The 15558-nt window shown below is 46.8% G+C and overlaps 1 protein-coding gene across 1 annotated transcript in view; it reads left to right on the forward strand.

Moving 5' to 3' along the window:
• Positions 1–3909: 3909 nt before the first annotated feature.
• Positions 3910–15558, forward strand: part of SORCS1 (sortilin related VPS10 domain containing receptor 1) — a 310322-nt gene continuing 298673 nt past the window's right edge. The window contains 2 exon segments of the mRNA XM_030030553.1: positions 3910–4389; positions 4391–4804. Coding sequence (XP_029886413.1) covers positions 4159–4389; positions 4391–4804 — 645 coding nt within the window. The 5' untranslated portion in view covers positions 3910–4158.

Raw genomic sequence — 15558 nt, forward strand, 5'->3', positions numbered from 1 at the left:
TATTCATCACTCACCGTGGCTTGATAGGAATCAATGGAGCAGTGTTCTTCTTCGGCTCCCTTCATTACACAGTCTTTACAGAAAAAACTGGTGACTTAAAATGAGTGTAGATTCACAAAATCCAGATTATACAAATATTTACTAGGGAAAGATTATACTGCTTAACCTAAAAGACATTTGAGTGCAAGGTAGATCAGGCTATGTTATGCCCCTGCTCTATATTACTCAGCTGGTTAAGCCCACACAGTTCTGCTTCTTTCTCTTCATCTTCTTCATTCCTCTTTCTCCCTTTCTGCTCCATCAAAGTGCATACAATGTTGGCATAGTCCCTGAGGTGCTTCTATCATGCTGGGTACATCCTCTAGCATGTTTCAGAAAACAGGAATCCTGTGGAGCCAGGAAGTATCTTGGGACCACATTTTCACAAGTAGTCTCTGATTGCGAGTGTGAAACACTCCGGAGCAAAGGGTTCCTACAGATGGCAGATTATTGCAATCATTGTCGTAAGGATTTATGTCCTTGACCAAGCCCGTATTTCCACCCGTCTCTGAACCTGCCCAGTCCCCAGTGAAGATTTGTGTACTCATGTGCGTTTCACTCTGTTCCTGCTTCTCTTCTCAAGGCTATATAAATCCTTAGGAAGAAGCTTGCGCCACTGCAACAGCTACCCAGAACTGGTATCTGCTCCTTCACTAGATTGCTGCTTATGCTTCCTGACCCCAAAAAGCGAGAACCTCCTCAAACCCTCTCATGCCTGTGCAGATCTCTGCCTTTGCGGTAGTTCCTCCCTGGCAAAGAGGAACACCCCCTGCCACTGCTTATCCTGGTAAAGGCAGAGGCTGAAGAGGCCGGCTGAGACCTGCATTTTTCATTTGCTCTCACAGCATCATGTTTTATAGTGACAGCTCTCTCCTGTTCCATGGCTCCCAGGGTTTGCATCTCTCCCCTCCCTGAAGGCAATACTGGCCGTGTGAAACAGAAGAGCAGTCTCCCGACCAGGTAGTGTAGCAGCTCTGATGAAAAATACATTCTCATCAGAGGTTGGAGCTGGACATGTGGTGTAGTCTGTGCTATTGAAACGTCAGATCAGGTGTAACCTCAGGTCAGGATACCCACGAGTGCAGCCTTTTCTTTCTCGTGAGCGATGGCCATGGAGTTCAGTCACTACCCACCAGTGCTTCTTTTTGGCTGAGTGTATGAATTCAGCTTCTCTCCAATGACAGCATAGGGGCTTACTGTAGCTCCCAACTCAGAAAGCTATCCCTTACATCAAAAGACAGGGGATTATTCTTTTGTGCCAAAGACTCTGCCTTCTTATCTCTGATGGCTCAATCATCACATCATCTGCGGCAGAAAGATGGCTGGCAACAAGATTAGATTATGGCGATGTAAAATGTCTCTCAGATAAGTGCAGACCATGAGTATTCAAAAGCACACATAATCAGATTGTAAAATTGACTACCACAGCATGCCTCAGACATCAAGACTATAAATAAAGATTAGACAAATTTAGGGAAGACAGGTCCATCCGTAGCTATTAAACATAAGGGATCAGGTGCAGTTTCTGCTGCTGGAATCTCCTAAACTGATGATTCCTGGAAATAGGGATCAGGGAAAGGCTTATACTGTACATCTCTGTCTTACATCCACCCACAACAAGGGTTATGCCGGAAAAAGTGGCTGTCGTCCTCAGGTCGGATCCAGTATTTTCTCTCCGTGACTGACTCTTGTGTGCATTTGCTGAAGAGCTCCGCGGGTGTAGTGTACTCACAGTGTATAAGGTGTGCTCTACCAGGCACATCCATATCACTCACTGGTCACTCATAACAACCCAGAGATAACCATCTGCCTAAATGAGACAGCTAGATTGTTTCTCTCATTAGCTTTAGCCACTCATTGGCATGCAAATTTCCATTACAATCCCAGGAGAAATTTCCTCTGACCTTTTATTAGTTTTGTTCTTCCAAGTTCTTTTTCTGTCTCGCCTACTCATCTCTTTGAATTTCAACCCTTTAGATTAAAGCCTCTTTAAGAGACTTGTCTTAGGAAGGTGTCACTCTTCAGTGCATCCTTTGTGATAGATCAATCTGAGCAATCTATTGTATAGAAGACAAATGATCGGGTTGATAATAAGGTAGCTCCATCTCCAATCCTTGCTGCTTTGCTGATCGCACTGTGACTCAGTTTCCCCCATTTATACAACAAGAGTAAAATTCAGTGGCCTTTGTGAAGAGCTTTGGGGTTAGTAAAGGAAAGGAGTTGTTTAAGTGCAAATTGTTAATTATTATTACCGACAGGCTGTAACTAATAGTAACCATTTAACTGGGAGATACGGAAACAGGTACGCAGTTAATTGGTTTACAGTAGATTTAGCTGAGGTCTGGTGGTTACATGGCAGACAATCCATCATTGTTGTAAGCAGCATGAAGTTAGGCCCAGCCTCAATTACTGTGAGTCTCCCTTCGCCTGTGGTCTTGCGCTAATAATATCCCAAGATGTGTCACCGTGAGCATTTGAGTGAAATCTCTAGAAGAATGTGGAACAAATCTGTAAATCTCTTTCTGAAATGCCCTGCCAAATACAATAAAGTCTTCCATGTCAGGAAAGAAACGTTAAAAACATTAATTAAAAAATAAACTCTCCTGGAAATCAAATGGGAATGAGTGAGAGCAGGCAGATGGGGATGGAATAAAATTCCAGCGGAAGAGCCCTTAATTCCCTCCAGTCTTAAAGCGCGTGGGCATTTGGAAATGCCTGTTAAAGCTCGGGCCCCTGTCCCGCTGCATGGGCAGTCACCAACGGTGCTGCCTGCAGTAAGGGACCAGCGGCTCCCATGGCCAGCAGACACCAGCCTGTGCAGTCAGGGCTTGGTGATCTTCTCTGGCCACCACTAGCGCGTGCTCCCTGCGGAAAAGATCTAGCGAGTAGAGGAGCACAGCTCCCGGGGGAGAAATTGCTGGTCCTGAAAACGGGAAAAACAGCTAGAGCAGAAAGGGGTTTTTTTCTGCCGATAAACCAGGGGTGAGGAAATCTCTCTCTCCCTCTCTCCTGCCACCAACTGCTGTCATTTCATTTCCAAAAGCTTGTCCCTGTCTCTATCAGCATTTATGTGAATACATCTCTGCCATGCCCGAGTGATTTATCTAAACACCGGCAGCTACTGTAAATGACGGTACAGCGAAGCAGAGCCAGAGGAGGGAACGGAGGGGTAGAAATGCGACTTTCCCTCTGTGAAATCAAGCACAGTTGCCTATTCCCAGCAACTCCAGTGAGTTTACATCAGTCCCAGGGGGGAAGGAAGGGGCATTTCAGAGCCTGCTCAGACATTTAAGGCCACTTAATTAATCGAATTAAAATATTTCCTCTGGGAAGACTATCCACACATGTATGTATGCTTATACGTATGTATTGCTCCTTCACTTTACACGTTTGCTTCCAGTCCACATGCGGTGGTTTTAGCGTGTTGGGGAGCAGGTTTTAGGGGTTTGAGCTGATGGGAAGTGCAGGGGAGGAAGGGATCGGATGATTTGAGTTTCAAAGTTGGGGTAAGTCCTTCTTGGAGTGCGTGTGTGTGCGGGGGGGGGTGTGTGAGGGGGGGGGTGAGTAACCAATCACTCACGAAGCACACGTGGGGCGTCCCGGCGGGGCGGCTGCGGGAGGAGTGTGATGCAGAAGCGGCGAAGTGAGAGCGAGCAGAGAGAGAGCGAGCGGGAGAGGAGCGAGCTGTGACTTCCACAGAGGCAGCCGGGAGAAATCACCAGCCAGGATTTGCTCCTCTCTCTCTCCCTCTCTCTCTGATTTCAATTCAGCTCCTCCCCCGTGTGGTTGTGGCTTTGCCTTCCATCAAAAGCCTGATCAGCAACGCCAGTCTTGGGGGGGGGGGGGGGGGGGGGGGGGGGAAGAGAAAAAAGAGGAAAAAAAAAGAGAGAAAACAGGAAAAAGTGCAAAAGAAGGAAAAGAAAACAAGAGGGGGAAAAGAGGGGGGAAGAAAGCTATCTCCCCTACCCCCGGCTGCATCTAATACAGCAGAGTCTGAAACTTTATGGAGTTCCCGCTGTGTTTACCCCGCGGCGGGTAAATCGGCAGCACCCCGCTCTCCTCGCTCCTGCTCGCTCTTTCCTGCTCTTTCTCCCTCGCACTCATCAGCAGTCAGCAGCGATGGAAAAAGTTGCTGGCTGGTACCCAGCCTGGCACGTTGCTCTCCTGTACTGGACATGGCTTTTCCTCTTCACTTTTGGCTTTACCGGTGCAGAAATAACTTGCAGATCCTGCCATTCCCAGGTGAAGCCGCAGCAGCAACATCCGCAGCAGGGATTATTAATGCACTTGAGGACCGACAGAGGAGAAAAGGAGCAGAGGAGGTTCCCCGGGGAGAAGGGAGGCGAGAGAGGGGCGAGGGGCCGGGAAGGAGGCGGAGGATGCCGGGCTGCAAGCGACCCTCGCCCCTGCTCCCGCGGGGACGAAATTCAGCGGCTGGGAGAGCCGGCGGCTGACGAGGGAGCCCCAGAAGGCGGCCGGGGAGAGCCGGCCCCCAGCGGCGGCGGCGGCTCCTGCCGAGGACCGACCTCTCCGGGACCGCGGGCCCCCGCCGGCGGCCGCCCGGCCGGCCCGGGGTCGGCGGCGGCGGGGCCGCAGCCCGCGGGGAGCCGCGGGGCCGGGCGGCGCCGCGGGGCGGGAGCCGGGGGACGCCGGCGCCGCCCGCTTCGGGCTGGAGGAGCTGCGGCTGGGCAGCACCACCTTCGCCCTCGCCGGCGACTCGGCGCACAACCAAGCCATGGTGCACTGGTCGGGGCACAACAGCAGCGTGAGTACCGCCGCCGCGGGGGCCGGCGGGGTGCGGGCGGCGGGCTCGCTTTCCTCCTCGTTTTCGTTTTTTTTTTTTTTCCTTCTTCTTCTTTTTTTTTTTTTCCTTTTCGGGGGGGTGGAGGTGGCGGTGCTGGGTTTTTCTTCTTCCAGGGGGGATTTTGCGCCTCCGGGCGCCGGGGATTGGCTTCGCTTAGCAGTGTGCAGTGGGGCAGAAGTGCTTCAAAAGGGCCATTCTTCTGGAGCAAAAAAACTTTCCGCCGCCCGCCCGCTGAGCACAGCCCCCCCTCCAACTCTCTTCTCCCACACCCTGGAGGCAGAGAGAGATAAACCACTGCCACCGCCCGCGGCGGGGAGGGGAAAGGTCGGGCTGCGGGGGATCCGGCCTTGCACCCTGCCTTTCCCCCACGGTAACCCCCGCCGGGGAGCCTGGGGGGCTCAGCTGCAAGCAAGGCCTGGGAAAGCCCCTCTGGTGCTGCTCCTCCTCCTCCTCCCGGCCCTGAGAGCTCAGTCAGCCCAAGGGCTCATCCCCAGGCCCTGCTGATGGGGAGATGCTGGAGGGCTTCAGGACTTCATCTCCACGGTGCCTCTGTGCAGGGGATAAAGCTGCTTTTTGCCTCGTGTCACCAAGGTGTTAAAATGGACAGTTCTTGTCTCTTCCCCGTAACCTGGACCTTTCTCATGAATAGCAGCAGAGCGGCTCTGACATGAGCCAAGCAGAACAAAACCAGCCGGAGAAGTATGTGACTGGTTTCCAGGCTGGAGCAACAGTCATGGCATCAAAGTTACCAAGTTAACTTGAGCCCTGTATCCCTCCAGCCTCTGCTGTGGAGGTAACCTGGAGCCAGAGGGCTGAGGCCTGGGGAAGGCAGAGTGAGTTGCCTGGCATGCTTTCTGCCTGCCGTTAACTCTGCTTGTGGACTAGCAGAAGTCAGGGGATCTGTCTGTCCGAATGCTCCAACTTCTGCCACTTTACCTCTTAGAGACAGCAAGCAGAATGCTAATAAGAGAGAAAGGGATGCCGGCTCTTCATGGTCGTTGCCCCTACAACTTCCCAGGAGAAAGGGGGACTTAGGCTCTTCTCCTCTCAGGTGTCTGCAGCTGTAATGCCAGAAGGTTTCTGGCTGCTTGGCAGAAATCCTTGGCCTCCCTTTCAGCTTTTAGTACTAGGAGCCTGATAACGTTTTGAAATAATGGTCTAATCATTATGAATTCCTTTTGGTATAGATTGTATTGAGGTATAGCACAGCCACCCGATTTAGAATTATAGCGGATGTCATAAGCACCTCACTGTGGGGTTCAGCCCTAGTTAATTGGGACATGGTTTTATGGTCTCATCAGGAGCTTTTTAATCAATTAATTGACAGAGGAATACTTGTCATCTCCGTTTTGAAGGACTTTCCCCTTTCTTTACAACTCAGCTAGCCTGTCTCTTACGTAGTTGTGCGAACAGAAGCTGCCTTGTAGGAACTCAGGTCTGTTCATACAAATTGAATTGATGCTGACACTGGCTTAAAGTGACCCATTTGATATAAAAAGTCATCCAGCAGGCATCAGTTTTCCTGCTCTGTCACTGCGGTTATGCTTCATATGTACATTTATCAAGGCACATATATTGCACATATATGTGTTTAGGTATACGTATACATGAATGTATGTTTCTGTCCACTGTGGACTGTTAATGCCAAGGACTGATTTACTTTCTGAGTGTCTTGGTGTACAAATGTTTTCAGGGAGCTATGGGGGAATATTTTGCTACTGTCCTTCCCAAAGAGCTGTGGGTTGCATTGTGTATGGGAAGATTATGCTCCCACCTTGCTGTTGGCGGCTCTGGCAGTGCTGTGCTATCTTGTGCTGTGATTGCATCTCCTTCACAACACTAAATGAAGCTGGGCCTCAGCAGGACTTGGGTGCATGACAGGCTTGTCCGGGCTCAGCTGAAGCAATGGCGTGTGTTCAGTAGGTAGCCCAAAGTGGCACTCACCCAATGTCTCTGCATGGAGGTTTTGGGCACTCATCTGTGAAGGAGCTGGGAGCGCGAGGGGGTTGGGGTGAAATGCTTCCTTTAGGGTACAACGTATGTAGTTCTGCTTGCATGGGGGTCGCAGAGGATCCCATGGTGCTGCTTGCAAGGGATGCTGTGTAACCCGGGTGCCCTGGCTGCACTCCAGCAGCAGTAGCTGCCAGCTTCCTGCCTGCGTTTCCCTGCTGTGGCGGGGGGATGCAACACACCTCTTCACATTTTCATTCTTATGTGCTCTGTGAGTGCTGCCGTCAAACAGCTTTTGCCTTTCGCCCAGGCACAGGGGCACTATGAAGATGATCATTGTTTGCAGCATCTGTGTGAGTACAGGAAAAATCCAAAACAAAGCTCCAAATATTTGAGATTCCTTTAGATGGAAAAGCTGGAAAATTAAAGCACCGTCACTACCAAGTTTTTCTATTGCAATGTACCTGATTCTGTCAGCCTCAGTGTGGTTCCCTGTATCCTTCTTTTGGTAGCGGTTTGGATACAATTGCAATGCTTCTGGTGGAGGAGAAGGGACCCCTGAAAAGACTCCTGATTTCTGCAAGGGATTGTTCTCAGTGTTTGCAGCTTCTTTCAGGCTTGGCTGTGATTTCATATTGAGTGTGGGCACCATCTAACTGATGGCATTCTGCTCTGAGGATGAACTCGGTGTATGCTCAGCCACAGGTACAATAAGAATAATAAATAATAGTCCAGGTCATCCAGGTATAACTCCACCAACATAAATTAGTTTACATCAGGGATTATTTTGACCCACCAATGACTTTAGGTACTCCCTGGGCAGTTTACCCTCCAGGACAATATCCGTATCCAGACATTTGGAGTGTGCCCAGCTCACATCTGTCGGGACATGCTTCACATGGGCAGTAATCACTCCTGTCCACCTTGGCTTTTTAACCGGTGCAGGCAACAGGAGCTCCCCAGAGGAGAGCATAGGTGTAGGGAGCCTGGATTGTCAGATGACCGATAAGGATGGAACTGGGAGTGTATCAGGTGTTGTATTAAAACAGAGGTGGGCCTCAGGCTTTCTCTGACTCCAGTGAAGGTGAGCGAGGCCACACAAGGCTGTCTGTCATCTCCACAATCCTGAGCTCTTTTAAGTCTGCAAAACGGAGAAGAGCGGCTGCAGCTAAATTGGGTGCTGGAAATGGTCTTTGGCTTGTACTAAGTCCCAGACTGTCTGGGGATGATCTAGGAACGTGTTAACTGGCCTGTGCCAGCACCCTGCCTGGAACCATTTTGACAATATAATAAGAGTATAGACTATTGAGTCTGTGAATGGGTCCTGGTATTGCTTAATTTACCTGCATTGATACATCCTGAGAATCTTTCCACTGGCCTCTGTAGAAACTGGAGTAAATGATCCTATGAGATAAAATCTTTCTCAAATCTCTGCTACAAGACACACAAGTGAGATCTTCTGCCTTTTTGCACCACTGAAGATATTTCATCATCGGTGTGGAAGTTGGCAGGTTTCCCAGCTCGCAGAGATATCAAACGTACTTCCTGATGTGGTGTATCCAAACACTGTAGATTTGGAGTCCCCATAGCTCTCTTAATGCTATGCTATAGACTAGGAGAAAACCGCTAGCAGAGATTTGTGTGTGGAGCTAAAATAGAGACTTGGTTTTAATAGGGAGAAGCAAATCTCTAGGAGACGTCCATTATGAGCTTTTGGGATGTGGATGGTTCTTGGAGCTTACAAGAAACCAAGACTGCTTCTGTCCTGGACTGGCTTGGAGTGAGATTAGTGCCTCAGCTGTTCATTTGAAAGTACCCTGGACAAAGAGCAAAAAAATTGGAGGAGGTCAGAAGGTAAGGGAGTCTGAGCAAGAGCCTTGATGCTATAGCTTGTGCTATAATGTGGTGCTGTGAAGGAGGGCAGCATGGGTTTCACATTCACTTAATAAGGCAGTTTACTGTTGCTTTGCACTGGACAGAGTGCTCTTCTGGGCTGGACGTTGGCGTAGATCTCAAAGTGTCAGGCAAAGAATTCGAGCACGTACCTTCCTGTACATCTGGGGATTGGCTTTTACATGGTCACGGTACCTTTAAACAGCTGGTTTAAACTGCTGTGATTTACATGGCTGGAAAGAAAAAGCTGAGCTTCTTATAGGTCCTCCACAATAGAAGATCCTCAACAGACTGATGGAGATGGAGTCTGGACCGGATGCAAAACATCCACGGCCAGAAAGGTTTTATATTCCATCCACAGTAGGAAATCAATACAACTGATGGGTCCAGTGCAGGATGAAGCCTGCAAGGTCATCATTGCTGTTGTCAGGTGATTACCCTAGACAACAGGGGAAGAGTTAGGTCTCTTATGGGAGAGCTTTTAGGCAAGATGAGACTCTACATTAGGTATTACTTGCAAGATTTTACTTGACGTTATCGACAGGACAAACTGGGCACAGGTAAGGCAGAATAACAATGCACCTATATATTTCCAATGCATTGTACTTCCTCCTGGACAAAGTAATTGTGAATAACATGTTGTTGGATTTTCAGTTGAAGCATTCAAACCTACTTTGTAAATTAGGAACCTCAAGAATGGCACAGGGCTGCAGCAGGTACTACATCCTGCAGCCATAAACTGATCAAACTGCATCTTAAAAACAGTTGGGTTTCTTTTAACCCACCCTCCTATTGCCTTCTTCCTCTCTGGGTAGCTGTTACAAGCCTTATTGTGTTGGAAACAGAATTCTGGCTGTTGGAAACTTCTGTCTGATTTCTGTTCTAACATTGCCATTGGGCAATTTAGATTAATTTTTTTTTTTTTTCATTTGTGCATGTGCCTTTTAATTAAAGTTATTTTCCCTCCCTGGCACTTACACCCCCTGGAATTATTTTACAGGCAATGATCATATTCCCTTTCAGCCTCTGGTTTGCTAAATCAAGCAAGCACTGTTCTTTCTGTATCTGCTTGTAAGACAGGTTGTGGAAAGCGAACTGTGAATTTCTAGGAGTCAGGTTCCCGAGAGCTCAAATTTGAATCAGATTTTTGCTTTTGATGAACACAATTCCATGCAGATGATAACAAATGTATTCCCTTTTACAAGTAAGACAGTAAAGGCACGGCAAAAGTATCTCAAATTGCCAGTGCTCTTCTGTTCAGACCAGAATGGGGGATCATAGTCAAAATGTCACTTTTCACATGTTCTCACTCTGAGACTTCTTTGCTCAGATGCTGTGTTCATGCAACAGGCTGTAGTTGGTACCCTCTGTCCTTCCCTTGCTGGCAGAGCTGTGGCTCCAATGTAAAAAACTACCAGGGATGGATTAAGAATCTGCCAACATCATCCCGTGAGTGATCGGCATTATGTTCTATGACACTGCGATAGCCCATTGCTCCCTTCCTCCCATGGCAATTGCATTATTATAGAGGAGGAATTTTAAGGAAATGAATATGGATGTGGAGCCCAGGGCCAGATGCGCAGTGAGACCCTCGGTAAGGAATGACCCCACTGTCAGTTGCTTTGCATTTAGATTGTTCCTAGGGTGCAGGAAACAGGTCCCCAAAAAGATTCATCTGAGAAGGATGCCTGCATTAAAATACTTCAGTGAGACATAGTATGTATCGCTTACATATTACAACAATATATAATAGTATTAATAGTATAATGCACCAGATGCTGAGACTGTTTCAGGCTAGTCTCTTGCTAGAGCTAATGAGAATGTATTTAGGAAGGGAATAAAAAGTGAGGAAACAAAAATGGGGATTCAAACCAGAAAAAAATCAAGTCAAATTAAAGTATTGCTGAAAGTCCCCTGTTTCAAGTTTTGGTCTTCTGAACTTGATTTACGACTGTGTAGATCATAAAATACTCACTTCCATTCTAGATATGAAGCCTCCTTTAAAAACAAGCCTTCAGTGAGAGAAAATACTCAAAAAATTCTGTGACTTTGAGTATGACTATTTCTTTAACGAGAAGGTTTTGAGGTTTTTTTGTTTTGGGTTTTTTTGTGTGTGTTTGATTTGGCAAAAATGAATCAACAGCTGTAGTAGTTCTTACTTCTGTGTTGCAGTCCATCTCTAGATATATTTCTTGACTGGATAAAATGTAGGCTTTTCATATACAGAATATGAAATAGGATACGTGGGAAATTGTTAATAAGAATAGCCGTGCACTGAGAGAAAGCAGTGGGTGAAAGAGAATCTATGAGGACTAGAAGAAAGGCTTGTCGTGTGAATCTGGTCTCTGTGAAAGGGTCTGGGAGATGATGAGGAGCTTCCACCCAGACTGACAGGTGGGTATGCAAATCCCATCATGAGGGGAGATTAAGGAGAATAATGGAAGAGCTCAAGACAGTTGCAACTGGCATTCATGCAATATCGAGAGGCTATAAACTGTATAAAGCAATAGGGTTATAGTTTTCAATCTTCTTAATACTGTACTTTATAATAGAAAAGGATTTTCTCCCTTTCCTCCTGACTTCAAATAAGACTTTTGTATTTCCCTGACCTGGCAATCATGATGAGGTCTGTCCAGAGGGAGAAGCAAGGAGGTCAGTAGTCCTCAATTTATTCTGGAGAGGTTAGAGACCATTCTGACCCATTCAGTCATGATACGGTTTTACATGTGAAGGGGTGCAAGGTTAGCATTGGCCTTGGACAATCTTGTGTCCTCTGGGCCTTTCTTACTATGCCAGACTGAATACAACCCTCACGTTGTTTAGAGCTCCAGTGAGGGGAGTGAAACTGCCCCATCAAAGACATTTTCCTCTGGAAAATGCTGTTGTAGCTTGGCCAGAGCATTTCATAGGTTCACACTGATTTCCTTTTGATCCCAAGGCTCCTGAGAAACAGCCCCAAACAAGCCAAAATCGTGAAAGTTTAAAGTAACACTTTTTCATTGTTTTGTTTCAAGGCAGCATTTTTTTAATGGATTTCCAATTATTTTATTCTGTATTTAAAAATGATCCAGTGATACAGAAACCTTGGTTCAGTGTCCCACACAGAGGCATCTAGTGACGTTTGAGATGATATTGCCTCTACCTGCTGCTTCAGAGGGCAAGGGCCTCCTGTGGGTCCTGCATCCTACCCGACGTCCATGCCTGGGAATGGTAGAGCATCTCAAACTATATTTGCCTATATCTGGGCAACTGATATTATCATAAAAGCTGTGTTTACTGGATCCTGTTCATCCAGAACCAAAGCTACATTCAGGTTTTCATTTCATAGGAGGAGAAAAAAAAGTCAGACTGACACAAGACACTTCTTTTCTCTCTTTTTTTTTTTTAATATCTGGCCAGCAAACCAAAAAATCAATGACTCCCGCAGCTCTAATTGACATTTCTGTGTTAAATGAAAATGGGTCTTGATTCCAATTCAAATGGCAGCATTGGGTGATAGACTAATTATTTTGGAATTTTAAATGCATATAAAAGTTGATGCAGTAAAATGATTTTTGTGCCACTTGCGATTTTTTTGGCTATCTCTTAAATCAAACAACAGTTAACATGAGAGCCCTTAATCCCTAATTCTCAGTGCTGGTAACACAATAATACTTTTACTTGGTACTGCACTTTCTCTCCTTGGGGAACATAAAAGGAAAGTACTTTGAGAACAAACAGGATATTTTAGGATATGTCCTAAAATGTAATTCCTTTCTTTTAGAGGGTCTCCAAGAACTTAATTGAACTTCACATCGTGTCCCTAAAGAGAGGAGTGATGTTCTCCTGTGGTAGCACACCAGGACTCAAAGCTGCCTCTGAACTTCTCCCCCGTGTGCTGCCATGCCAGGGACATGGTCAGGGCAGGCTGTGCTGAGGTGCTCCTGACATGAGGCGTGGGGGGAGGAGAAGGCTGAGGAAAGAGATGGAGATTTAGGCGGTGCGGGCGAAGAAGGTGAGAAGTTGGACCTATTTCTGCTGCTACGGAGGGATGTCGGTGCCAAGTGTCCCCACCGTGAGCAGCCCATGCTGGGGCAGGGCCTCCCTGTGCTGTGGTTAGGAGCAGAACTGCTTCTGCAGGGGCAGGAAGGTGAAGGGAGTCACAGGCCTTGTGATTTCTCTTTTCCTGGAGGGAAAACTCAGAGATAGCCCAGATGTGACAAAGCCCACGTCAAGCGAGTGGCTCGAGCGGGATGAAGGGATTGACCCAGCTGTGCCGTGGGCAGTGCGGCTGAGGAGCCTCAGGGCAGGATGAGGAGACCACCAAGTGTACGTAAGGCAGCAAATTACATGACAACAGCAAACACCACCCACCTTCACTGCCAGAGAGATTGCCCTCATTAAAAAAAAATAAACCCCCAAACTTTTTTTCCCCCCATAATATTACATTCCCTAATGCAGAAGCAGCAAGGTAGGGAAGATATTCTTGGACTGTCTGGGCTGGTAAAAATACTGGAGTGCATCTAGTACATAAAGATATGGCTTTATGGTGTTTAGAGAGCGTATCTGAAATTCATTCAAGACACTTTTCAGACTGCCACCAGAAATACGTGCCCTATGCCCTGTGTATCGGTTCTTGCTGCCTCTTGGAACCTAAGAGCCCATTTGCAGAGTCTTCCGTGCTTTGCACAAATATGTTAAATCAAAAGATGAAAGAGAAGAGATGGAAAGGGATGATTTGCAGTTGGCATTTCAAGGCAGACGTGTTCTGAAGGCATGGAAGGGCTGGGGTTTTTTTGGGTGGAGAGTGTTCAGCCACACATGGGAAGCTCTTGATCCTTTACAACACCGGGTCTCAACTCAGTGTCAGTGCTCGCATCCTATTTGTATTAGGTTTTATATCACCTTTGCTGGTGATTATTTAAGGACAGCAGTGCCAAGAGCTCTTGCAGATCATTTTCATGCAGGTCGTCAGAAGGAAGTGAAAGGCTCTTTAGAAAATCTCAGGCTATTTAGATAACCCAACAGAGACATCCCATGTCTTTCCCCAAATGTTTCTCTTCCTCCCTCATTCTCACCTCCCCCACTACATTTAAGGTTAAGAAATAATTCAAGGGAAATATTTTATATAACAAATGTAGGCTTGTTTTTCTCTTCATAAAATTGTCCCTGCTCAATATGTTATTTTCTCAGGTGCACTTTTTTTTTTTTTTTTTTTGGTGAAGTTCCTGATTCAGAAATCAGTGGGAAATCCCTCAGTAATGTGGGAATGGAACCCATTTAATCATTTGGAATAGACTTTGCATGGAGTATTTTTATTTTAAATCCAAGGTATATTTTCAGTAGATGAAAGAGGTCGTATCCTCCCTTTCTGTGTGTGTGACTGGGTCAGTATAAACCTTTAGAAACAGCTTAATGTTCTCTGCCTTGGCCAAGAATGCTGCCAGTACCTTTCACTGAATACTCTTTGAAAACAGGCCTAGGAGAAGTGAATTCCACTGAATATTCAAATGAATATTTGAGGACCTTATTTTCTGAAGAATTTACCTATGTGTAAGTGTAAATATATATAGTATATAGGTCTGTAGTGAAATGTCACCAGGTAGAGGAGTTTTGAGAATAATTATTCCCTGAGATAGTATTCGCACCACGGGAAGGGACTGCACTACACCTCCTCTACTTCATTTGTATGCATGTTTCCACAGTCCCCTCAATATGTTAAGGGGGACAGAGCCTGGGCTAAAGAGGAATATAGATCTGGGCTATATAGATCTGGACTTAGCCTGGATCCAGTTACCTAGCATCTCTGCAGAAGAGCTGCTGAAGTTTAGTAATAACTATTTAGGCTACTGTAACCCAAAGATGCTTTGATGCAGATCTGCATCTGTTTGTTTAAATGACAAATGACTGTTTAATTGTGTATCATCTTCTGGAAAACAAAATGAAGCAAAACAAACCAAAACATTCTCCAGCTCATCTTTTGGATCAAAAGCCCCAAGCTCAGTCTTGCCTTCTATTTTATTCTCAAATTTTATAAGTTGACATTTGGTCTTTCTTTTTTCTTCAGAAACGCCTCATCCACTCCCAAACAACTCATTTTAAAGTTGTTAAAGGAATAAACATGGTTGATTCCAGCTGTCTCTAACTGCAGGCTGTGCCCATGGCTGTGAGCTGGGCAGGATGGTAGGGCTGTGCCATCCCACCTGTAATAGAGGGAGCTGGACCACGGACATCTATGAGAGCTGAGGCAAGGAACTCAGCTCTGTGTTACTGTGCCATGGTCCAGGGTCCTGCCATCTTTTCTTCCTCCACCAAAACACTGGGTTCTGCTATCACTGAAATCCCTGTTATTTTCATCGTGCTGCAGGCTGGGATCCCATCAGATAGACTCAGCAGCTCCCGTGCCTCCCTCTCCTGTGGGAACGTGAGTTGTTCTTCCTCCCTGCAAACCGTGGCGTGCTCCATCCTCCTCCTCCTCCTCCTCCTCACCAGCCACCCACGGCCCTGTCTGTTGATGCTGTTGCCTGGCGACCACCCTGTGATGGACAGCTTGGAGGGAAGCGATGATTAAACAACCTGAACTGGCTTCTGAAAGCAGCGATCGTTATTGTAATGTGACAAGCAGTGACAGCTGAGACAGCAACACATTCGGAGTGTGATTCCTAAAAAAACCAAAAAACAATAAACACACGAGGAAAGTGCTGCACACACCTGTGTGTGTAGGTGTGCGAGTGCTGATGCCTTCCCTTGATGCAGAAGGGCGAGGGAAGGCATGCGTGCGTTTATTAATGAAAGGTGAACATAACCCAAATAATTGTCATGATGAACAGGCCGGCCCACGAGCCAATGCAGCTTGCATTGATGCTGTCAAACATCTCAGCTACTCTGGCAGG

This window comes from Aquila chrysaetos, chromosome 11 (genome assembly GCF_900496995.4).
Source record: "Aquila chrysaetos chrysaetos chromosome 11, bAquChr1.4, whole genome shotgun sequence".
NCBI lineage: Eukaryota > Metazoa > Chordata > Aves > Accipitriformes > Accipitridae > Aquila > Aquila chrysaetos.